A 23,840-nucleotide genomic window follows, 5' to 3' on the forward strand; every position below is an offset into this window, starting at 1 on the left:
CCGATACTCCACCTCCCAGGGAAAGCCCTAAACACCGCCCTCGCCGGATGTGACGAAATGCGCCGGGGCCTCGGCTGCCCCCGCGTGGGGCACTGGGAAAGGAGTGTCAGCCCCCGATGCTGGGCTTGGCCTGGGTCGAAGCGGGCCCGAGTCTGGGTCACACGCCAATGGGACCTTTCCCTGCATCACTTCAGCCCCTACCCCAGAGAGGGAGAAGTTCAACCACGCACTCACGCAACATTCAGGGACGAGGTGGGCTTTTCAAAGACTTAAGACTTTCGGAGATGGGCATCGGGGGTTCAGTTCAAGTTCATCCCTAGCGAAGTGGTCAGTCCCGAGCCTACACACACACAGGAGGAGGACCAGCACTCTGGAGGCAAGAAGCAGACGGATCAATGCGTTCTGGGCCCTCCAGGACTACACAGACCCTATTTCAGACACCCCCTGCTCCCCAATGCACACACAATGGGGAGGGGACTGAATTGAGTTTGGTTTCCAGCTCCCCGTCTGTGGCTCGCAGTCATCTGTAAATACAGTTCCAGAGAGCAGACACCCTCTTCTGGCTTCCTAGGGGCTATGCACAGAATGCACAGACATACATGCAGGCAGAATCATCGAGACACAGAAAGTAAAAGTAAATGTTTTTAAGCGGGGCATGGTGGCTCACACCTTTAATCACAGTGCTCAGGAGGCAGAGGCAGACGGATCCCTGGGAGTTTGTGTCAGTTCCAGGTCAGCCAGAGCTACATACAGAAACCCTGTATCAAAATAATGATGATGATGACGATAGAAACCCTGTATCAAAAGAATGATGATGATGATGATGATAAAATAGGTAAATCTTTTTTGGAAAAAGAATTCCAATGTTTCAAATAACAAGTCTCAGGTCTAGACCTCGGTGATGGCACGTCCCTGCAGCCACATCACTCTGGAGGTAGACGAGATGTTCACTAGCTCAGCACCTCAACCTGGGCTGCGTGGCGAGAACCTATCAAAAACCCGAGGCTGGGGACTTACTTCTAGAGCAGAGCACGCCCACTGGGTCTTGGGTTTGTAAATAAGTAAACAAATAACAATGATCTGTGTCCGAAGGACTTCCGTGCCTGGCTCTGACAACAGATCACGACCTCTGTCAGTCACTTGGAGCGGTAAGGGATGCCACCCTACAAGGTTGGTTTGTTCTTTGATTGTGTGTGTGTGTGTGTGTGTGTGGTGTGTGCAGGTGCATTCAAGTGCCTTTGAAGGCTAGGAGGCAGTGTCAGATCTGGAGTTAGGGATGGTTGTACGCTCCCCAGGTGGATGCTGGGAACTGAACGGCCCTTCTCTAGCCTTGGTAGTGTCTGCCGTGAACTTGGGCATGTGAAGGATGTGGTACGAGTGTTGGGATCAGCAAGCAGGCATTTCTACAACGAGGACTCTGAGCCATGCCCTGCGGGATTGTCTGAGCTGATTTTTCAGCCTGTCCCTTACCGTGAGCAGCGGGCAGCTCCTGAGTCAGACCCCCACCTTTGGGGAGGACAGCAGGTACTCTCAGTCTTGAAACTGACTCACCCATGGGAGGGACACTGAATACGCACAGGCCCAAGGCGCCAGGGTGAGTCATCTCTTCACAGGCTAATGAAAAGTCAGAGCCGGGAACCCACCTCATACATGATACAGATTAGAGAACATGAGGTCCTGAGGTGGAGGAGGGCCCTTCTGAGGTCACACAGCACAGGAAGGCCTAATTCCCGACAAAGGAGGTGGGGCTGAGAGGAACACATTTGTGGGTCTCCCTCTCTTCATTGGTGGGAAAGGTGCCCAGCCACCAGCTGTTTCTCTTCCAGACAACAAGAAGACTGAGTCAGTTTTCTTCCACGCCAAGATTCCTGACTCAGCTCTGGGAGTCTTGACTGAGTATGTTCTGGGAAATGTCCTGCCTTCAGGAAACAGGGGCTCCCACGGCCTTCCATCTCCCAAGTGGGCGGGGAGTGGAGAGGAGCGTGCAGGAGGGGACACAGGCACAGCATGCCGCCGCCAGGGGGAGTTATGTTGAAGCCCTGAGCAGGAAACAGCTCATAAGCAAGGCAGTGGATTTATGTGTGCAAGGAAGGAGGCTGGGTGCCAGGGTGTGGGTGCTGGTGCGACGTGGAGAGGCTTGGAAGAGTGAGTTTAAAGATTGCTGGGGGTGTGGCTCAGGGGCAGGGAATCTTATTTCGAATGCACGAGTCTCTGAGTTTGTGCACCTGCAGGGGAAACAAAACCAAACACACAGGATAGCCTTTGAGCTTGCCGGGAGGAAATGCGGCTGGATGTGATGGTGCAAACCTGCCGTGATCAGGAGTTCATTGGCTACAAGAGAGAAAAGGGGCGGAGAATGGGCACAGAGGACAGAAGGCCTAGAGGGAGAGAAAAAGACAGGGGGAGAGGAGACAAGGAAGATGCTTTCAAGACAGACGGGCTCACGGGCGTTCCGACGGCCACAGAAGACGCACAGAGCTCTTGCGTAGGTTCCACCCCTTTGCCACGCCTCCCCGGTGGAGCGTATCTTGTGACGTCAGAGAGCTTCTGTGCTTCCATTGGCTAGCTGATCGGAGGGGCCGAGCGTACAGACGTTCCCGGAAGCTCCGGAGGCCCAGCGTGTGCTAGACCTGGAGCCTAAGCCCGGAGGACCGGTGCTTAGCAACGGGGGAGGTGCCCCGGAACGGGGTGGTTTGGTTTTTATTTGGGAGTGGGGGTCGGGGGACAGGCGAGTATTGTGGATTCTTAACAGCCCAGGGTAAGGCGGTGCCTAGCAACGAAAGGGGCTGGGAGAAGTAGAGTAGTCCTGGAGGGGCTGTGGGTGTCTAGCAACCGGGAAGAACCCTAGCAACGGCGGGACATTTCGGGGGGGATGAGGAGGCGCTTAGGGAAAACATGAGTTCCTAACAACTTGGGGGGGGCGCAACTAGGAGAAACTTGGAAATCAATTAACAGGAGAGATGAGGTAGGGAGGGGAGGAGGTCCATTCAAAGAAAGGGCAAACGGCAGGCCGCGTCCTGAGTCCTTATTTCCTTATCATTTCTTAGGCCATGTGGCCGGAGCTAGGTGCCGTGCTGCGCGGGACCTGTGGGCCGCTGGGCAGGACTGTTCGTCTGCCTTGTTGGGGCGCCCTGGGGCCTAGGCCCCGCTGGTGGGTAAGAGGCTGGGGAGGGGCCTCCAAGGGAAAGAGGCTTGACGGGGTAAAATGATGGAGAGAACAAAAACAGAGGCCTAGCCCTCCACCCTACTGAAATCCTGAAAAATCCCCTTCTCTGCAGGGGCCATGTGGGGGTTGTTTGGTCCGAAGTGTTCATCGAGAGCGGCCCGGAAGAGGCCTAAGTGAGGACGACATTCGCAGGGCACGGGAGGCCCGGCTCAGGAAGGCACCCCGGCCACAGGTATCATTGCTCTCCGCCCCCCCCCCCCCCCCGGCCCGGTGATACTGAACCCTACCTTAAGGCGGCAGCAGGTGGGCAGGGCTTTTCTGCCTCGATGCCTACCTTCCGCCTTTCCCCCTTTCTCAGCTGAGTGGCCGCTCTCGAGAACGCAAAGTGCCTGCCACCCGCATCAGTCGCCTGGCCAGCTTCGGGGGTAGGTGTGCTTGGGGGGATCTTGGTGTGACCTAGATCAGAAGCAACTTTTGCAGGTGAGGCAAGGGGAAGGCGGCGGGGGAGGGGGGACGCGACGACCTGCAAACCCCAGCGTGTAAACAGGAATGTAAACCGTTTATGGAGAACCTGTAAGGAGCAAGACTGAGCCCAATGTGTGCTTGCTTGTATTGATGGAGGAGTGGAGGCCGAGAGGGGTGAGCTCACCGCGCTTTGGGACTGCAGCAGGATTGTTCAAACATGTATGAAGTAAAGGAGAGTGTTGCAGCCATGCTTGGAGCAGGAAAGGAGGCCGGGACACCCACCTGCTCGTTTCAGCAGCTGGGATGTGGGTAGGAGCAGAAAGATGACGTGCTCAATGTCATCACGGGCTACACAGTGAGTCTGAGGCACCTGGACTACATGAGACCCTGTCTAGAGGAGAGAAGACAAAGGAGGGAGGCGGGGGCTTTGGTAGCACAGGCTTTTGTAATCCCTGCTCCTGAGAGGCCAAGACTAGAAGGTTGAAAAGCCAGGCCTGGCAGTGCGTGCCTGGAGGCTCCACTCCCTGAAAGCTTAATTCAAGACCAATCTGGCATGAAGGATCTTGTCTCAGAGGAGGAAGAAAGAGGAAAAAGGAAACAGCACTCGAGAAAATACAGATAAATACTGAGCATGGATACACACGTTTACACACATGTGATGTTGTGTTTGAGACAGGGTCTCCCCATGCAGCCCTAGCTGGCCTGAAATCAGGCTATCCGGAACTCAGCCGCCTGCCTCTGCCTCCCAAGCTCTGGGATTAAAGGTGTGCACCACCACACCCCCAGCACACATGCTTTTTGTGGTGATGTCTCCTTGTAATCTTGTCTGGCCTCGAACCTGATTGTCCCTCCCAAGTGTTCGGATAACAGGCCCTGCTGTCCACAGCTTACTACAGTGTAAATCTCTGCTTCCTCACAGCACAGGTCACACAGGTCATAGGTCACATGTTAAGGCACAGCTGAGCATTGTGAGTAGCACGTGGCACCAGTGTGTCCGGGCTCTCGGGATGCTCTCCTGGCTGGGCACGCACTTACCTTCCCTGAGCTTTTCCTTCCTGCAGAATGTGAGTTTTTTCAGTCAAACACGTTCCACAGAGGTGTGAGAGCCGTGTGTTGACACTTGGGGCTTAATAGCAGCAGCATGTGGCACGGAGATGCAGGAGCACATAGCATGCTTGGCAGATGCCAGCCAGAGACGGTGACAGCGAAAGAGGCAAGGGGCCCAGCATATATTTAAGAGCAGGAGCCGAGGTGGGCGCTGTGGCGCACCTGTGATCCCAGCACTCCGGGAGGCAGGGGCAGGCCGAGCTCTGTGAGTCTGAGGACAGGTGGGATATGCCTAAAATCTCAACACTTGAGACATATAAGTAGGCAAATCAGGGGTTCTGGTAACACAGTGGATTTAAGGCTAGCCTGGGCTACCTGAGAGTGTAGGAAGGAAGGTAAGTGTGAGGTCATCTCTGATAGTAGCAATTAAGGAAGCTTGAGCAGGATGACAGGCTCAAGACTAGCCTAAATCACATAGCCATTTCCAGGCCAGATGCTAGGGACGTAGAGTTTTTGTTAGCATCTGTGAGTACCCTGTTCAATCCAAAGTACCAACAGAAAAATAAAAAAAAAATAAAAAAAACTGGGGGTACAGCTCAGCCAAGACGGTGCTTGCCCACTAACTGAGGAACCAGGGTTCTGGCATCCCCTGGAGAGGCAGGAGTGAGGGTCTGAGGGACGGTCTGGGTGAGCAGACTCTCAGCTTCCTTTCCTGCTCTTCAGGGCTGGCGGTGGGCTTGGGCCTGGGAGCACTGGCTGAGGTGACCAAGAAGTACCTGCCCAGAGGAGGTCAGCAGCATGGTGAGTGAAGCCGCTCGCTCCATTCAGCCCCTGGCCATGAGGGCCCAGACTGTGCTAGAGTCTGGCTCACCAGTGATGGGTGGGGTATGGGTGTGTGCAGCTCAGCTGTAAATCCTTTATCTAAAACATAGAAGGCACACACACTGAAGGGTTCCCAGGATTCACACCAGGTGCTCACAACTGTCTGTAACTCCAGCTCCAGGGAATCCACTGCCCTCTCCTGGCTGCTCTAAATAAACACATAGGTGGCACACACACACAAACAAAAAAAGAAATCTTGCTTGTTTTTTTTTTTTTTTAGGACATCAGGACAGGGTTTGTCTGTAGCCCTGGTTACCCTGGAACTCACTCTTTAGACCAGGCTGACCTCAAACTCAGAGATCTGTCTGCTTCTGCCTTCCAAGTGCTAGGATTAAAGGCAGGCATTACTGTACCTGACTTAAAAAAAAAAATCTTAAAAAAAATCAAGATATTCAGCACTAAAAAGAAATCAAGTCTGTCCTGGCTACAAATCAAGTTCAAAGGAAGCCTGGGCAACTTAGTGAAATCCCATTTCTTTTTTTCTTTTTTTGTCAGGACAGAATTTCTCCGTGTAGCTTTGGCTCTCCTGGACTTGCTTTATAGTCTAGGCTAGCCTTGAACTCACAGCAATTGCCTGCTTCTGCCTCCCAAGTGCTGGGATTACATGAAATCCCACTTCAAAATAAAAAGGGTTTGTTACTTTTAAATGATAGGAAAGATTTTTTTTTTTCTTTTTTTTTTTTTCCATTTTAAGACAAGGTCTCTCTATATGGTCCTGGATGTCCCAGAACTCACAGGCTGGCCTCAGACTCAGGGATCTGTCTGCCTGTGCCTCCCAAGTGCTGGGACGAAGGGTGTGTGCCACTATGCCCAACTTGTGAAGAAATTTTCTGAGGACTCAGCAAGTCTGGGCCTGTATTTCAATGGTAGAGTGTTTACCTGGAGTGTATGAGTTTCTGAGGTCAGACTCCAGCACCACAAATACGCAGTGAACACTGGAAAGCAGTTTTTATGTCGCTTTAGTTTACTGATACTTTATTAGATTAGAACTGCAAAGTTAACTTCTTAAAATTTGATCTGTCACCCATCTGTCTGTCTGTCTGTCGAGGCAGGGTCTCTATGTAGCCCTGGCTGTACAGAACTTGCTGTAGACCAGGCTGATCTCAAACTCAGAAGGTCCACCTCTTTGCCCCCAGAGTTTGTAAGATTACAGGCCCTGAGCTTCTGCTGCTGCTGCTCCGGCTGCTTCAGTGCTGTGCTTAGAGGCAGCCCTCCACCACTGGGGGCGACTCTGTGTCAGTGGGCTGTGCCCGGGCCACAGGGCGCAGCAAGTGTGTATTTAAAACTGTGCAGTCACTCTCCTTCACACCCGGAGGAGGACGACACTGCCTTTGGTCCTGTGCTTCTCTAGAACCTGTTCGTTAGAGGGCTGTGCTAGCCCATTCTCATCAGCCGTGTCTGAGTTCACGTTGCTGCTCATCTTTGCTGATGCTTGATATTAGCACTTTTATTTTAGCTCCTCTGGTGGCTATGCACTGGTGGTATAATGGGTTCTGCTGTGTTTTCTTTTGTTTTGTTTTCCTCTTGAGACAGGGTCCCTTGTTAGCCCAGGCTAGCCTTGAACTTACAGAGATCCACCCCTGCCGCTTGTCTACTGATTATTGAAATTACCCTATGCCTAGCTTTTATGTATGCATGTATGTATGTATATTTCTTGCCTTTTAATATTCAGTGTCAACACTCAGGAAGCAGAGGCAGGAGGATTTCCATGAGTTTGAGGCAACCCTAGTCTATATTTAACCCGAGCACTTGGGAGGTAGAGGTACATGGATTTCTAGGAGTTTGAGGCCAGCCTGGCCTGGCTTACATAGAGTTCTAAGTCAGGCAAGGAGCCATTGACAGGGTTTTTTGTTTGTTTGTTTGGTTGGTTGGTTGGTTGGTTTTTGTTTTTTTGAGACAGGGTGTCTCTGTATAGCCTTGGCTCTTCTGGACTGGCTTTGTAGACCAGGCTGGCATCAAACTCACAGAGATCCGCCTGCCTCTGCCGCCTGTGCTACTAAGCCTGGCTGACAGGTGCTTTTGTGCATGTATCACTCAGGCTCACTTCTTTCCATAGAGGTTGTCTCTGGACTGGACTCCAGCCCTTTCCTTTCTGAGGCCAATGCTGAAAGGATCGTGCAGACCTTATGTACAGTCCGGGGAGCTGCCCTCAAGATCGGCCAAATGCTCAGCATCCAGGGTACAGCCTGACCCCTCAATTCCTGGCCTATGACCTCATTTCCACCCCACACACCCACAGCAAGCCCTGAGTTCAGACGCTCACATAGAACATCTTCATCTCCCTCACGATTCCCCTTATCCCACTGTCTCCCAAGACAACAGCCTTATCAGCCCCCAGCTTCAGCAAATCTTCGAGAGGGTCCGCCAGAGCGCTGACTTCATGCCCCGCTGGCAGATGCTGGTGAGTGCCCGTTTGGGTGGGTGGTGACTTGGTAGCCTGTGATGCTGGATTACGTAAATCAATGTACTCTTCTAGACACTTAGTTTACATTACACAAGGTTCTCGACCGGTCCCTCTCACACATGAGTGGCATGGAAGTTTGAGCTGTGATTAATTAAAGGAGCTCACCACTAGGACATGATGTAATCCTAATACTTGGAGATGGAAGCCATAGGATCAGGAATTCAAGGTCATTCTGAGCTCCATAGAGTATCCAAAACTAGCAAACAAACCCCACTGAAGGAGACTTTATCCATCAATAGAATAGCAGCATGCCTGGTACTGAGTGAAAGATTTGAGCTGTTCTGTAACTGTGGAAGGGCTTTGTAGACCTTTGTAGGCTCCAGCCACCTGCCTGCCTGCCGTCTGTGCTCCGTTCCTTCCCCATGACCTCTGAGGCACTCAGGCCAGAACCGAAGGAAGCCCTTCTCCATCATGCTACTTTCTGAGTTGATAGTGTGGGGCCCTAACAGGGAATGTTAGCAGTCCTCAGGGACACTCTCCCTGGACGTGGTGGCACTCCTTTCATGCCACACCTTTCCACACACTCAGGAGGCAGAAGCAGGCGGATCTCTATGAGTTTGAAGCTATCCTGCTCTACATAGGGTATTCCAGGCCAGTCAGGACTTGACAGTGAGACCCTGCCTCAAAAAAAAAAAAAGGTACTCCTCTTGTGTAACTCTGAGTCTTAGGACTGCCTTCTCAGGTTTCTTTCTTCCTTTCTTTTTTCTTTTTTCTTTTTTTTTTATGATTGGTTTATTTATTATGTGTGCAATGTTCTGCCTGCTTGTGCGCCTGCACACCAGAAGAGGGCGCCAGATCTCATTATAGATGGTTGTGAGGCACTGGGTGGTTGCTGGGAATTGAACTCAGGACCTCTACAAGAGTAGCCAGTGCTCTAACCTCTGAGCCATCTCTCTAGACCCCTCTTTTTTTCTTTTTTCTTTTCTTTTTTTTTTTTTTGCTTGTTTGTTTGCTTTTGGAGACAGGGTTTACTCTGTGTAGACCGGCTCTGCCTGCCTCTGCCTCCCAAGTGCTGGGATTACAGGCATGCACCACCACCCAGCTCACTTAATCTACTTTTATTTCTTCAACTCAAAGACAAAATGAAACAATAGTGCCTGTCTGGTTGGTCACCTGAGCCTCAGTTTCCATATCTGTAAAATGATGATTCTGCCAAGAGTGACTGCTAGAGTTGGCTAACACAGCAAGCTCCCTAGCTCACACGGCAGTACGGGGAATGAGCTCAGCTGCCTGGCACTGCCATGGCAACTGTCACGCTCGCGTCTTCCAGAGAGTGCTAGAAGAGGAGCTGGGCGAGGAATGGCAGGACAAGGTGGCCTCCCTGGAGGAGGTGCCCTTCGCCGCCGCCTCCATCGGGCAGGTACACCGAGCTGTGCTAAAGGATGGGACTGAGGTGGCTGTGAAGATCCAGGTGAGCAGGGAGGCTGGGCAGCGGGGGGGTGGGGGTGGGCACTGCGCTGTCCCGAGGCACGAGTGACTCCCGAACCCCCTCTCCCTCCTGACAGTACCCAGGTGTTGCCCAGAGTATCCAGAGTGACATTCAGAACCTGCTGGCCGTGCTCAAGATGAGTGTGGGCCTGCCAGAGGGTGAGGTGCTCCTCGGTCTAGAGAGAGGAGGCGGGGCTAGGTGGAGGACAGCATTGTGAGTGGACACACATCACATGGGTGACGGCGATGCCTAGGGGGGACAGCAGAGAGGATGAGTGAGTGTGACATAGCACAAAGAAACAAGCCCAGATGGAATGCACAGGCCGCACGGAGACCGACAGGTGTGCAGCGAGCAGGGAGTCACAGGAGCAGGGGTAGGGGGTCACATGACAGGTCACTTGTAGAAGACAGCAAGGTGTGTCAGTGGGGAAGAAGGGAGGGCGATGTAGACAGGCCTAGAAGTGAGAGAGAGGCGGGGGGCCATGTCAGCGTCGGCATAAACAGAATGCGGACACGGCTGGGCCGTAGCTCCGCAGAATGCTTGTCCGGCGTGCACGATGCCCAGGGTTCAAGGTCATTCTTGGCTGAATAGCGGGTGAGAAGAGATGCTTCAGGGCTGCGGAGCCGACCCAGGAGACAGGCTTCTACGGAGACCACGGTTGTGGGAAAGGCGAGGAGGTGAATCCAAGATGAGCTGGGTTAACTGGGTCTGGTGCTCACACTCACAGTCTTGGCACTGGGGAATCTGAGGCAGGAGGATTGCTGAAAACTGTGGTCAAACCTGGACTACAGAGAGACCCTATCTCAAATGCAGAGCCTAGTGTTGTAGCATGTCTGTAATCTGTTTTTGGGAGGTAGAAGCAGGAGGATTAGGAGGTCAAGGTCAGCCTTGGCTCCATATTGAGCTGGAGGCCAGGCTGGGCTACATGAGAGCCTGTCTTTAAGAATGACGAAAGGGGATAAAAGTGTGAAACACAGGCAGGCGGGACAGTGAGAAACTTAGAAAGACAAGTGCGTGAGGGACAGGAGAAGACAGGCAGCCGCCCTCAGCTGCTGTGGCTGCCCCTCTCCCTCAGGCCTATTTGCTGAGCAGAGCCTGCAGGCCCTGCAGCAGGAGCTGGCTTGGGAGTGTGACTACCGCAGAGAAGCCACCTGTGCCCAGACGTTCAGGTAAGTTTACACGCCTGCGGGCTCCTGGGAGGTGCCTTCCCTCCCAACTGGGCTGGGTTGGACTGGGTGTGACCCCTGGCAGTCAGCATCCTTACAAGGGACTGCAGACTCCTTGTTCTTTCTTTGGTTCTTTTATCTGTCCATCTGTTCCTCACTCTTGCCCTCTGGGGGCTGGGGCCAGCCACTCCTCTCACAGCAGCAGTTTGGATCTCTGTCAAATGCATAGCCCCTGTGGTCTCCCAAAGGGGCTCAGCTGCAGGGTGAGAAGCTGACAGAGCTGCCAGCTGAGCGAGGGTTAGCACAGTGCAGCGGGGGCAGGAGGAGCACACAGTACAGACTGCTGCTCCTGCACAATGGGGGGCTGGTGTTAGCGTCTGGGAAGCCAGGGGCTCACTGTGTGCTCCTGGCTTGCCTGGGCCTCGAACTCACAGATTAAAGGCCACCATGCCGGCTCAACCTTATTTATTTTTATTCTTACATTTTTATTTTAAACCAGGCATAGTGATGTATACCATGATCTTAACACGTGACAGGCAGAGGCAGGTAGACCTCTGTGAGTTCAAGGCCAGCCTCATCTACATAAAGAGTTCCAGGCCAGCCAGGGCTACATAGTGAGAGCCTGTTTCAAAACAAAATAGATTTTTTTGCCTGCAGTATGTCTGTGTACCACATGCCTGCAGTACCCACAGAGACCAGAAGGGGGTGATCTGCCGGAACTGGGATGTTTGTGAGTGGATGCTTGGGACTGGCACATGGGTCCTCTGAAGAGCAGCCAGGGTTTTGAACCAGAGACATCTCTCCCACCCCTCAACCTTATTTTGTGAGAGAGCATTTTTTGCTGAACCTAGAACTCCCAATTTGGCTAGACTGGCTGGCCGGCAGACCCCAGGGACCCTCCTCTGTGTGCCTCTTCCGTCCTGGGATCACAGGCACACACTGTCGTTCAGCGCCATTTTACATGGTTCTGGGGATCAGAGCAAGTCCTTGCGCTGTAGGGTCAGCAGCCTACCTCAGGCCATGTCCCAAGCCCTCGAGAGATGCTGTGTTCACGCACCGAGCAACCCCCACTGGCCTCTGATACGTTCTGTGTGGACTGTTAGACTACTGTATGCCATCAGAGTTTTCTAGAGTGCTCACACTGCCAGTGTGTACAAGTCCCAGCCTGGAAACCCAAATCTGTCACGTCTCTTCAGCAAGAGGTAGCAAGATAGGTAGCTTTGTTTCTGAGGCAGGGTCTCAGTGTGTGCCCCTGGCCGACTTTGAACTTGCACCAGTCACTGACTGCCTCCCGAGGGGGTGTTTTCAGTGCTACTGGTTGGACCTTTTTAAATGTACTTGTTTATCTATTTAAATTGTTTTAAATGTGTGTGAGACTTCGGACCCCCCGAAGCTGGGTTGCAGGCAGCTGTGGGCCACCCAGTGTGAGTCTTGGGAAGAACAGCACTGTCTTCCCAGCTACCGTGTCATCCCCTGGCAACCCCCGCTCGCTCTCTTTTGAGACAGGATCTCAGTAGCCCTGGCAGTCTCACACTCACTGTGGCTGGCTTTATCGTCCTGATCCTGCTGCCCCACCTCTCCCTCTCCGCATGTGTGCGCCACCATGCCTGGGTCTCTGTGGCAGACCCGCACGGCGCTGTGGACAGGAGAGTGGCTGTGGCTTAGGGTTACAGCCATGCGCAACAGTTAAGCAGAACCCCGTCTGAGGACGGCGCTTGGCTGGTGTTTGCCCGGTGTCACATAAACCAGGCATGGTGGCTCGTGCCAGTACTCCTAGCATGCAAGTTGGAGAAGCAGGACGAAGTTCAAGGTCATCCTCCAACACATAGCCGATTTTGAAGCCAGCCTGGGTACATACATGAGACATCAACTCAAAAGGCAAAACAACAGACACACAAACCTAAACAACAAAAAGCAAGAGACGCCTGGAGAGGGACCTTTACAGTATAGCTCCCAGCATGCCAAGCTCAGGACCCAGGGCGAGGACACAGTCCAGACCACACTTGTACAGGCATGTGTCCTGAACCCTGACGAATGTGAGATGCAGTCTCGGGTCAGCCCTTACCAGGCTGTGTGGCCTGGTTCTGTTCTGTGGCCTCGGGAGAGCACTCTCATAGGGGAGGTGTGCTGATTAAAGCTTAGCACAGGCCTGGCTCTTGAGAAATAGAGCCATATCAGAGACCACACAAACCAGGACTAAATACCAACTGGAGGAGGACCCTACAAAGCAGAGAGACACTGGATGACAGGCCACAGCAACCCCATGGAGGATCTGAGGACATTCTCCCAGGATCCCCCACAGCCTTCCTCTGTGTACCTCTGGTACCTGCCCATTGTCTGTTCCCAGCATCCCCTCAGGTCCTCACCCAACTTCTTCACTTCCTGGTCAACTTGGACACATTTACATCCTGTCAGTCTGTTGGCCATAGCTTCTGGTGAAGGTAGGCCTGAGGCTGGTCTGCCGTCCATCCACCCCACCAGCACTATCCAGTACCAAAGCATGCACAGAAGGACTTTTTATCAGGGAGGTAATATGTATACAAGTGTGCTTGTGTGTGTGCAAGGCATGTGGAGGCCAGAGAGCAGCCTTAGTTAGGTGTCTGTTTTCTGAGGCAGAATCTCTCTCTGGCCCAGAACTTGACAAGGAGGCTGGGCCGGCCGCGCAGGCAGGCCTGGGATCTACCTGGTGCTCCTTCCCTGGGCTAGCATGTCATGGTCTGCCCCACACCTCATGTTTTTAGGTTCTGGTGATGAGCTTGGGTCTTCAAGCTCATGTGGTAAACACTCTACTAACGGAGCTGTGTCCTTGGCCCTTTTGTGTGTTGGAGATAGAATGCCGAGCAGCGCACACTCAAACTCCCTGTGTAGCCGAGGATACCCTTGAACTCCACCTCTCCAGTTCAGATTGTAGGCACGTGCCGCCACGCCCGGGTGTCAGGGGTGGACTGTTACATATCAGGAGACACAGGTACCGTGGCAGTCGCCTGCTGAAACAGCTCCTGGAATAGAAGCGGGTCACATGACGAACACACACTTCCTGCCGCCAGCTCCAGCTGCTGGAGTTACAGGCGTGCACCTCCACATCTGGGTCTACAGGGCACGCCCCTGGACCCTCGGTACACGCCTGAAACCCAGGCAGTTCCAAACCCTGTGTGGACTGTGTTCTCCTGTACGATCCTATGGTGAGGTCAGACTTACAGGTTAGACACAGTTTCCTGCTGCACACACTTGTGTCACGCGTGGAAACCTTTCCACCTTTGTTCAGTCAATCAGCCTCCTGAGTGCTGGGATTAACGCCCTGCGCCTCACCTTAACTAAGCATTTGTCCTGCGCCTGGGTGTTACTGGTGCAGCGCCTGGAGAAGCAGCACAAAGTTCTCTCCGTCATAGTTTCACACGTGTTCTCACGGGGAATCTTAATGCACTGTAACTTTTCCCCCTCATTGAACCTGAGCACTTTGCCTTCTCTGTTAAAGGAAACACTGTGGGCTGCTGAGACGGCTGCTTGGTTAAAGAACTGACTGCCGAGCCCAGCGACCTGAACTCAACCCCGAGGCCGTAGAGTCGAAAGAGGGAACTGGTGCCCTGTTCCCAGCCACCCACACACACAGTGGCATGTGAATGATAGACAGATACACACACTCAGTGAATGTGGAAAAAAATGAGCCTGTCATCACCTCCCAGGACATAGAAGAGTGTCAACACATTAAGACAGAAGTATTGATATCTGTGAATTGCCTTTTTGAAAGACAAACCGGTTTAGGAAAAGGAAAAGGTGTTTTCTGCTGTTTGTCGGCCTGTCTGAGATGGCAGTCTTGCTGCCCTTGCTTTGGGGCCCTTATTAAATAAATGAAGGGATGTGAACACTGTCAGGGTAATTGCACACACCCAGCCTGGCGACTAGGCATCCTGGAAGGGACGTGAATTACACACGTAGCATGTGGACACTGGACGAGTAATGGCTCGTGCTCCAAATAGGCTGGAGTCCGATTTTCTCAGACCCCTCAGAATGGTGCATCATTTTAAGTTGTAAATTACTCACCTCTGGAGTTTTCCTTTTTAGTTGAGATTTTATTTTACGGATCCGGGTGTGTTGCTTTATCTGCGCACCACGTGCATGCAGTGCTTGCAGGGGCCAGAGAGGGCGCCAGACCCCCTGGACCTGGAGTTACAGAAGGTTGTGAGCCAAGGCGTGGGTGCCGGGAACTGAAGCCAGGTGCTCTGGGAGAGCAGCCAGTGCTCGTAACTGCTGAGCCGTCTCTCCAGCACTCTTTTCTTTTTTCTCCTGGTTGCTTTTTGAAACAGAGTCCCATCATGGACCCTGGCTGACCCGGAATGTGCTGTGTCACAGAGCCTGACCTTGAAGTCCTGACCCCCTGCCTCCACTCTCCTCTACTAGGTTTACAGACACATACTGTATTTTTAGAATAATTAGAATTCTCCACTTAACATTTTTAGGCCAACTTAACCACAAGTAACTGAAATGTTGGAATAGGAAGCTACATAGTAGGGGAGGGTTCTCTTAGTGACCCCAAGGAGTGAACAGTGACTCTCACATACAGCCATAGACTTTAAAACTTCTTTTAAAATAATCTGTAATATTTATTTAGTGTGTGTATATGTGTTGGGGGAGCCTAGGACAAGATGACCTGAAGGGCCTTGGTAAAATGGCCAGTTCAAACCAAGCCTCTGGGCTCTAAAGCATGAAGTTTCTCTCATCCCTCACCTTCTTTTTGCCCCAGGAAGCTCTTGGCTAGTGACCCCTTCTTCCGGGTGCCAGCTGTGGTGCAGGAGCTGTGCACTACGCGTGTGCTGGTCATGGAGCTGGCTGGGGGAGTTCCTCTAGACCAGTGCCAGGGCCTGAACCAGGACATCCGGAATCAGGTACGTCTCCTGCAGGACGGACGGGAAGGGCCAGGCACACGCTTTCTCCGCTGGCCAAGAGGAGCAGGCGGGACACCTCACTGGGGTGTGTTCCTCCTCCAGATCTGCCTTCAGCTCCTGAGACTGTGTCTGCAAGAGCTGTTCGAGTTCAGATTCATGCAGACAGATCCCAACTGGGCTAACTTCCTGTACGATGCCTCCAGCCACCAGGTTGGTTCCTTAGATGAATCAGGGTACGTCTGCTAGCTGCTGTGCAGAGCATTTCCCCAGGGGCCAGAGAGATGGCTTAGTGGGCAAAGAAGCTTGCTGCCAAGCCTGAGGACCCTCAAGTCAGCTTCAGGACACATAAGGTGGGAAGAGAGGACTGACTCAGCAAGCCAACTCTGACCTCCACACTTATGCCGTTCGCGATCTAATACACAGAAAATGGTGCTGGAGGGACGGGTCAGAAATTAAGAGCACTGGCTGCTCCTACAGAGGACCTGAGTCCATTCCCCGCACCCACCTGGAGGATCACGCTTTCTAAAACTCCAGTTCTAGGGGATTTTAAGCCGCCTTCTACCTCCGTGGCACCAGGCATGCAAGTGGGGCACAGAAATGCATGCAGGCACACACGTAAAATAAGTCTGTTAAAATAGAAGTAAATGAGTGAATCAGAGCTAACGCCACAATGGGGAAAGCAACAAGCCATGTAGGCCCAGACTACAAACTACAGGATAGTCATAACAACCACTACTGGAAGTTCTCTGGGAACCGGGCCTCACTACGCAGCCCGGGCTGGTGAATTCCTACTCCTGCCTCCACTGGACCTGCAGACACGTGTCTTCAGGCCTGGCTTCTCTGCATAGCCAAAGCTCTAAATTACAGAACTATACTAGAGAGATGTAGGAAGGTGTGCATGGGAATTTCTGGGAAAAAAATTTTTTAAATTATTAGTTTTAATGTGCATAAGTACTTTGCCCACATACCTGTCTGTGTGCATGTGTGTGCAGTGCCTGAGGATGCCAGAAGAGGGCGCTGGGTCCCCCGACTGGACTTAACAGTTGAGCAGCGCTGTGTGGTGCTGGCAATTGAATCCATTCCTCTAAAAGACCAGCCAGAGCGCTTTTTTTCCCCTCAAGTCATTGTATTGTTAATCACATGGCAGTAAGTCAAAACATGAAGAAAAGAAAGTTAGGATTGTTCTTTCACAGGTGATGCCCTCACTCTGCCTCAGTCATGTAGTGAGATAGGATTCCAGACAGCATGGGAAGCTTCGTTTCTCACAGATCGACACATTCAGTCGGCCACTGCTCTTCACCGCTGAGCCATCTCTCCGGCCCTCAGGAAGTTACTGAATGTTACTAGTTTGAGGAAAGTGATAGCCCTAGAAAAGGCCCCGGGAGTTTATGGGTGAGGGGAATAAACCCGTGGGCGTGGTCTTCATGTGTTAAGCAGATTTGTGGGCATTCATTTACTTTTTCAGATGTCTTATTTCTGGGTTATCTTATGGGCCCACAATTTGCATTAAAGGTGGCACAGCCTTTTATCCTCCCTCGTACTCAAGAGGTAGAGGAGCCGGGACTCTGAAGGGAGACCCTCCTTCAATAAACAACAGAAAGAAGGCTATCACTGAAGTCCAGTCTTAACTCACCCGCCTAGGATTGGGGTGGGGAGGGAGGCCTGGCCTCATCCACACACAGGCTGGGGGTGGGGCTCACTGGTGGGGTGTCTGCGCAGAAGTCACCAGTGGGGAGGGGCTGGGTGGTCACCAGGGAGGGCCTAGAGATATAGATAAATAGGGCTGAGGAAAGAGGGAGGTGCACCCTGGCTATTTTAGTTGGCAGTGGGGTTGTCAACAGCTCCCCACATTCCCATCATCCCTTGTTACCAGGTGACCCTACTGGACTTCGGTGCAAGCCGGGCTTTTGGAACAGAGTTCACAGACCATTACATTGAGGTGAGAACCTGGAACCCTGGTGCTTCTGAAGGGCTCAAGCAAGATAGTGAGGTCAGGGCAAGAAGGAAAAGTGAACCGGAATGAAGAAATGCCAGGCTAGACAGGCAGTGATGGAGCACGCCTTCGAAAGAAAGAAAGGAAATGTAACCATCACCACGTAGTAGACAAGCCTGATGGAAAGAGGCCGGGTAGCCAGGAGCCATGGTGCACGCCTGTGATCCCAGCACTCAGGGAGACAGAGGCAGGTGGAGCTCTGTGAGTTTGATGTCAGTCTGGTCTACAAAGCGAATCCAGGACAGCTAGGGCTACATAGAGAAACCCTGTCTTGAAAAAATAAAACAATAAAAGAAAGAAGAAAGAAAGGGGTCAGGGCTGCTTGGAGACCCATTTTACAGGTGAAGTAACTGAGGCTTTGAGAGAGATTGCTCAAAATCCCAGCAGGCCTGTGACTGGTAGGCAGTCTGGGTCCAGAGCTTATGTCACAACCCGTGCTCAGCCCCCTTCTGAGAGAAGGGCCAGGGATGGCCACCCTGCCCCTCCCAGGAGACTGTAGCTCCTCAAGGAGCGCTTCTTTACTTGCTCTGTCCTTCCCTTCCTCCCTTCCCAGTCAGTGCAGCAGCTACACAGGCCACCTCACTTGTGTCTACACACAACTTGGATTTCCCATTCATCTGGTTGTCACTTAAGACACTCGGTGACAGCCCCTTGGTGCCCACCCCTATTCTGGAGGGTACTGGGGACACTTGCCTCCCTAGTACACAGTCCAGTCTGTGTCCCACAGCAGTGGGACAGTAAGGACACAGAGGGCTCAGGGCTAGGCTGAGGAATGTAGGGCATCGTAAGAATCTAGAGGAACCAGCCCTGGCCTGAGGATTCAAGGAAGGCTTCTTGGAGGAGGATATTTTGAGAGAGGGATGCAAAGGACCAGTTAGGAAGAGGCTAAACAGATATCCAGATAAATGCACAAAGGTCAGTAGGTGTCTTAGCCCCTGTTCTGTTGCTGTGAAGAGACACTATGACCAAGGCCACTCTTATAAAAGAAGGCAGTTAATTGGGGCTGGCTCACAGTTTTCAGGAGCTTAGTCTGTTACCAGCATGGCAGCAAGCATGGTGGCAAGGAAGTGGGATGGAGCTACATCCTGATCCACAGGCAGAGACAGACCAACAGACAGACTGGGCTTGGAAGCCCACCTCCCACCCACCACTGTGACATGTTTCCTCTGAGGCCACACCTACCCAACAAGGCCATACCTCGTAATCCGAGTGTGTGCGTGTGTGCGCGTGCGTGTTCTTCTTAACCTTTCTAATCCTTTCAAAGAGTTCCACTCTCTGGTGACTAAGCATTCAAATATATGAGCCTATGGGAGCCAGTCTCATTCAGATGATTACAAGAGGGAATCTATGAAAATTCTTTCTGCATGGTGGCACTTCTGAACAGAAATGGTCATTCAGGGCCTGGAGAAATGGTTGAGCAGTTAGGAGTACTTGCTAGGCCGGGCGTGGTGGCGCATGCCTTCAATCTCAGCACTCAGGGAAGCAGAGGCAGGCAGATCTCTGTGAGTTCTAGGCCAGCCTGGTCTACAAAGTGAGTCCAGGACAGCCAAGGCTACACAGAGAAATCCTGTCTAGAGAAACAGAAAACAAACAAACAAACAGAAGGACCCAGAGGACCTAGAGTCTCATTCACTGTCCTATTGCTGTGATGGGACACATGACCAAGGCGAATTACAAAAGAAAGTGTTTAGTCTGGGGCTTACTCACAGTTTAGAGCGAGTCCATGACCAGCAAGGCATGACTATGGCAGCACCCAGGTGTGGCACTGGAACAGTAGCCAAGAGTTTATATTTGCTCCACAAGCAGAAGGCAGAGAGAGCTACCTGGGCCTAGTGTGGGCTTTTGAAACCTCAAAGCCATCCCCCCTAGTTACACACCTCCTTCAACAAGGCCACACCTCCTAGTCCTTCCCAAATAGTTCCACAAGCAGATGAGCCTCTGGGGGCCATTCTCATTCAAACCACCGCAGCCCAGCTCAGCATCCTGCAGCCATAAGGGCTCAGAACCATCAGCAAGCAGGGGATCCAGAGCCTCTCTGGCCTTCGTACAGGAGCCAGAAGGAAACTCAGGTTCTGATTGGACAGGCAGAAGCTGGGTGGAGCCAGGACATTCTGGGTCCTACCTCAGACCCTTCCGCAGGACGCAGTATCTCCTGTGGTACATCAGAACAGATCTGAGGAGAGGAGGAGCCCAGAACTCCCTCTGGATAGCAGGTCGCCTTCATGACTGGTCAGCCCAGGGCAGCTGGGAGAAGTGGCAGAGCAGCCCCTGGGAGGGGACCAGTAGACGGGCGCTAACAGTCTTGAAGACGGAGGAGAAAGGTGTCTGAGACAAGGCGGAAGACTGGCCTGAGCACAGTCAAGGCCACTTAGCTGCTGACAAGGAAGGACTGGTGACACGCACAATACCCCACACCCACACAAGCCACTGAGGCACAAAGCCAGGTCTCCTGGAGTGTTAGACCATCCCACTCCTCCACACTCCCTTCCAAAGCCTTGGGCCACCTCAACCTTTTCCAACTTAACAACAAAAACAACAGAAAGCCTGCCGGATGGATGTGGCGGCCTATAGTCAGAGTACTTGGATGCTCAAACAGGACAGGAGTTCAAAGCCAGCCTGGGTTTCATGGCGAGACCCTGGTTGTTTATTTTTAAGTGTGTGTATACATGTTACACACACATACACGCATGCTTGCATGCACCATGGGGACAGTGTGAATCAGCAGGAATCCGTTCTCTCTCCGCCTTGTGGGACCCGTGAGAATTGAGGAGAAAATCGTCAGACTTGTCAGTGCCTCTACTGGCTGAACTGTTGTAGTAAATAAAAATGGCTGTTGGGCTATATAATGTTATTAGCCCTATGATTATCACAGCAGTAAAACACAGAGACCTGTTACAATTTATAATTGCCTTATTTACCTTGGACCAGGCAGATATTTCACCTACACTGTCTGAATAACTTCACCATCCACCTCCCAGCCCCAGTCCAATGCCATCCACCTTAACCATCCTCATCAGGGCTACCTTCCATCTATAACCTTATAAAAGCTTACCTGTCTTCATTTGGGCCTAACCACGCTGTTATTGGAGTCCTTTCTCCAGGCCCACCTGGTTCCTTCTTCATGGTAACCCATCTTGGAGTCCTCCTTCTCAGCCTCCCATCTGTTTCCCATGATTCTCCTCTTCCCTAAGCCTAAGAACCTTAGCCACACCTACCCCATTCTGCCTTGCCCCGGTTTTAGGTCTTTTAATCAACCAGTCAGGTACAGTGTCTTAAGATAGGTGTATCCAGGCAGTCGCCAGTAATTAGCATCAAAATACAAGCCTCAGACCAACCCCAACAATTTCCCCTTTTCTGTCTAAATAAAAAGGCCATTTTTATACACTAAGAATAATTATGAAACAATTATAAAAGACCAAAATGTAAAACCATATACATAATGTCCAGTCTAAATGTATTTGGCAATCTTGAATATCTGTCCTATTTATGAGAGTCTAAGGTTTTGTACCTGTTGTTTTTATAGTAGTTTGTAACTGTCAACCTAAAAACATCTATCTAGACCCAAAACATCTTTTTAATTCCTAAGCAACAAAGCTAGTTGTAAAATTGTGACAGTATCCGCTCTTCAAACCGTCAGACTTGAGAAGGAATAAAATTAATTACCTGAGTAAAAAGGAAGTGCATGTTAGCAGCCTCCAAAAACTAAAAATTGACAGAGACAGTTTGCTGCCTTTTTTTAAAAAAGAAAAAGAAAATCATCCATTTATATGGAACCCTAACAGATGGTCAGGCAGCCACAGACAGGGGAAATCTACAACGTAATTGCTAGATTCATCCCAAAGAAAGGGTGTGCAGTGGGTCTGGGCTGGGCAGGTTCCTCGCTCTTCTCTGGACCCTGGCACCCGGTACAGTTAGAGTAGCCCCAGTGGGGAAGGAACTTCCTCAGCAGCATAGTGTGGAGCCGCTCACAGTGACCCGCAGAACCACGGTCCTCACTCCCAAGGGAGCTGGTGCAGGTGCTGCCATGCTCCCCCTGCTGGGCTGGACAGGAACCTCAGCAGCCCTGCAGCAGGGCTAGCCACAGGTCTCCTGCCCAGTGCAGCTGGACCCAGCTGGGATCCCTACACCCAAGGGGCTCAAAGCCCGATGGGGACGGCCCTCTGGCAGCCTGAGCACCGTTGTCCATCCTTGTCTAGTGTCTAGACCCATCAACAGATATGTCTCCCCTCTGTGCCACTCACTGTAGCAGCTCCCAGGCAGTTCTGCATTCCCAGTGGACGGCCGAGCGCCTGGCCATTTCCACCTGCAAGCTCTCAGCAGCCTCGGGGGAGATAGAGCAGGGAGGAAGAAGCTAGGCGAAAGAGGGTACCCAGGTGGGTGAAAACGGAGAGGGATCCAGGTTGGACAAAGTAATCCCCTCCCCCCTTTGCTCCCTCCCTCCCTCCTTTCCTTTTAAACAGTGTCACTTGGCAGTCCAGGCTGGCTTTGAACTCCTAGTCCTGACCCCTCCTTCGGAGTACTAGGATTGTAGGTGTACCCTTCTGGCTGATCTTCCTATTATCTAGAACCTCCATTGTAGCCTGGTGTGATGGTACAGACACGTAACCCTTCAGCCGCGGCTGGTGGAGGCAGGAAGATCAGGAGTTCCCTGTGGTCCTCAGCTACACAGCCTCAACACACTGTGGCCTAGAGCAGACTCTGCCTCAAAAACTAGAAGCCCAGAGCTCCCTTGACCCACACTGGTCTTTGTCCTCCTACACTGCAGGTGGTGAAGGCTGCAGCAGATGGAGACAGAGACCGAGTCCTGCAGAAATCCCAGGACCTCAAATTCCTTACAGGCTTTGAAACCAAGGTCGGTTGCCACTGGGGCTGCGGTGTTTGTTGCCGTGTTTTCTTTAGGGGTCTAGTGGCTTTTGGGAGTGGAGGAAGAGCCTCTAGCTGTACTGAGCAACTTAGAAGGAATGAGGGTGAAGAGCCTTCTGCCCCAGGGGTTCGGAATAACAGACTGCACCAGCGTCTCTGGGGGGCCCCAAGGTGAGGTGGCGGTGCAGCACTGTCTTTCCTGGGGGTCCTGGGTGTGAGGAATAGAAGCTGGGACGCTTTGAGAGTAACTGGGGGGCACTATGGATAGGGTATCTCTTAGGGTGTCGGGCTAGCAATACAAGCCTTCCACCACTGAGCCACGGCCCCAGCCCCTCACTGGTGGACCCTAGGCAAGTGAGTCATGCCCCAGCCCTTGCCGCTTCTGAAATAATTAAAGGACGTCATGCATCTGCCATCCCCACCCTAGGCATTCTCTGACGCCCACGTGGAGGCGGTGATGATCCTGGGGGAGCCCTTTGCTGCCTCAGGTCCCTACGACTTCGGGGCCAGAGGGACAGCTCGCCGAATACAGGGCCTCATCCCGGTGCTGCTTCGGCACCGGCTGCGCCCACCGCCTGAGGAGACCTATGCTCTGCACCGCAAGCTAGCTGGGGCTTTCTTAGCCTGTGCCCGTCTCCACGCCCACATCGCCTGCCGGGACCTCTTCCAAGACACCTACCAGCGCTACTGGGCCAGCCGCCAGGCACTGCCACTGCCAGCAGACTCCTGACCAGAGGGACCTCCCTGTCGACCCCACCACGATGGACTCCATCCGGGGGTGCCCGCCCCCCAGCGGGCCGCCCCTCCCCCTTGGTCCTGGTCGCAGAGCCTAGTCCCCTGCCTTGGATCTCCGGGCCCTGGAGTTAGCCCCCTGATCCAGTGGCCATCCTCGAATCTGAGGCGGGGAGTCAGCAGATTCCTGCCTGCCACCATCTCAGTGAGCCCTTGGCCCCTTCATGGGGTCCACTCTCATCTTGAGGGAGCACCCCTCGGCCCCAGGTCTTCCGTGATCCGCAGACGGAAGGGGTGACTGCTGGCTGGTGGGGGCGGTCCTCACCTTTGCCTCTCCGGCTCCTCTCCCAGCTGCCTTCTTCACGGGCCCCAGCCTGTGTCTTGGAAGGTGGGGGTGGGTGCTGAGCCTTTCCTCTGAATAAAGGCCTTTCCCTTCCCCCCAGTTCTTTTCTCTCTCTCGCGAAGTGGGAGGAGCTCACAGGCGGCTCCAGGTGCAGATGGTCAGACCCCTCCCCCTTGTCTAGGGCCATCTGTTGCGGGGAACCTCCTCTGCCCCCCCCCACGTGCTGACCACCTGCTCCAAAGGCTGTGGCAGCTGAGAAGTACCCTCCTATCACTCATACTGCCCCCCACCCCCAGCTTCAGGCTCCCTCCTGTTCCTGACAACTTCGCCTTTGCTAATGGGCCCTAATGCCCCCACCAGCTGCTTTGCCAAACCCACGGGACAGGGGTTGGGGCGCAGCAGAGTCC

General features: G+C 52.7%; 1 protein-coding gene across 8 annotated transcripts; it reads left to right on the top strand.

Annotated features, from left to right (window-relative positions):
- The first annotated feature begins 85 nt into the window (after positions 1-85).
- On the top strand, positions 86-23,532 carry Coq8b (coenzyme Q8B). 8 transcript variants are annotated; one of them, XM_060366488.1, is made up of 15 exons: positions 86-252; positions 3,048-3,155; positions 3,279-3,398; positions 3,525-3,591; positions 5,402-5,479; positions 7,617-7,739; positions 7,876-7,961; positions 9,295-9,435; positions 10,529-10,622; positions 13,452-13,587; positions 15,361-15,502; positions 15,605-15,712; positions 17,376-17,441; positions 22,261-22,347; positions 22,786-23,532. In XM_060366488.1, the coding sequence occupies exons 2-15, from the start codon at positions 3,051-3,053 to the stop codon at positions 23,086-23,088; spliced, it is 1,656 nt and encodes a 551-aa protein (XP_060222471.1). In that variant the 5' UTR covers positions 86-252; positions 3,048-3,050; the 3' UTR covers positions 23,089-23,532. The 8 variants fall into 8 exon arrangements, with proteins under 8 accessions (XP_060222471.1, XP_060222474.1, XP_060222473.1 ...); XM_060366491.1 differs by lacking the exon at positions 86-252 and adding an exon at positions 2,085-2,145; XM_021650637.2 differs by lacking the exon at positions 86-252 and adding an exon at positions 2,198-2,485.
- The last annotated feature ends 308 nt before the right edge of the window (positions 23,533-23,840 follow it).

The sequence above is a fragment of the Meriones unguiculatus genome, chromosome 14 (genome assembly GCF_030254825.1).
Source record: "Meriones unguiculatus strain TT.TT164.6M chromosome 14, Bangor_MerUng_6.1, whole genome shotgun sequence".
NCBI classification, from domain to species: domain Eukaryota; kingdom Metazoa; phylum Chordata; class Mammalia; order Rodentia; family Muridae; genus Meriones; species Meriones unguiculatus.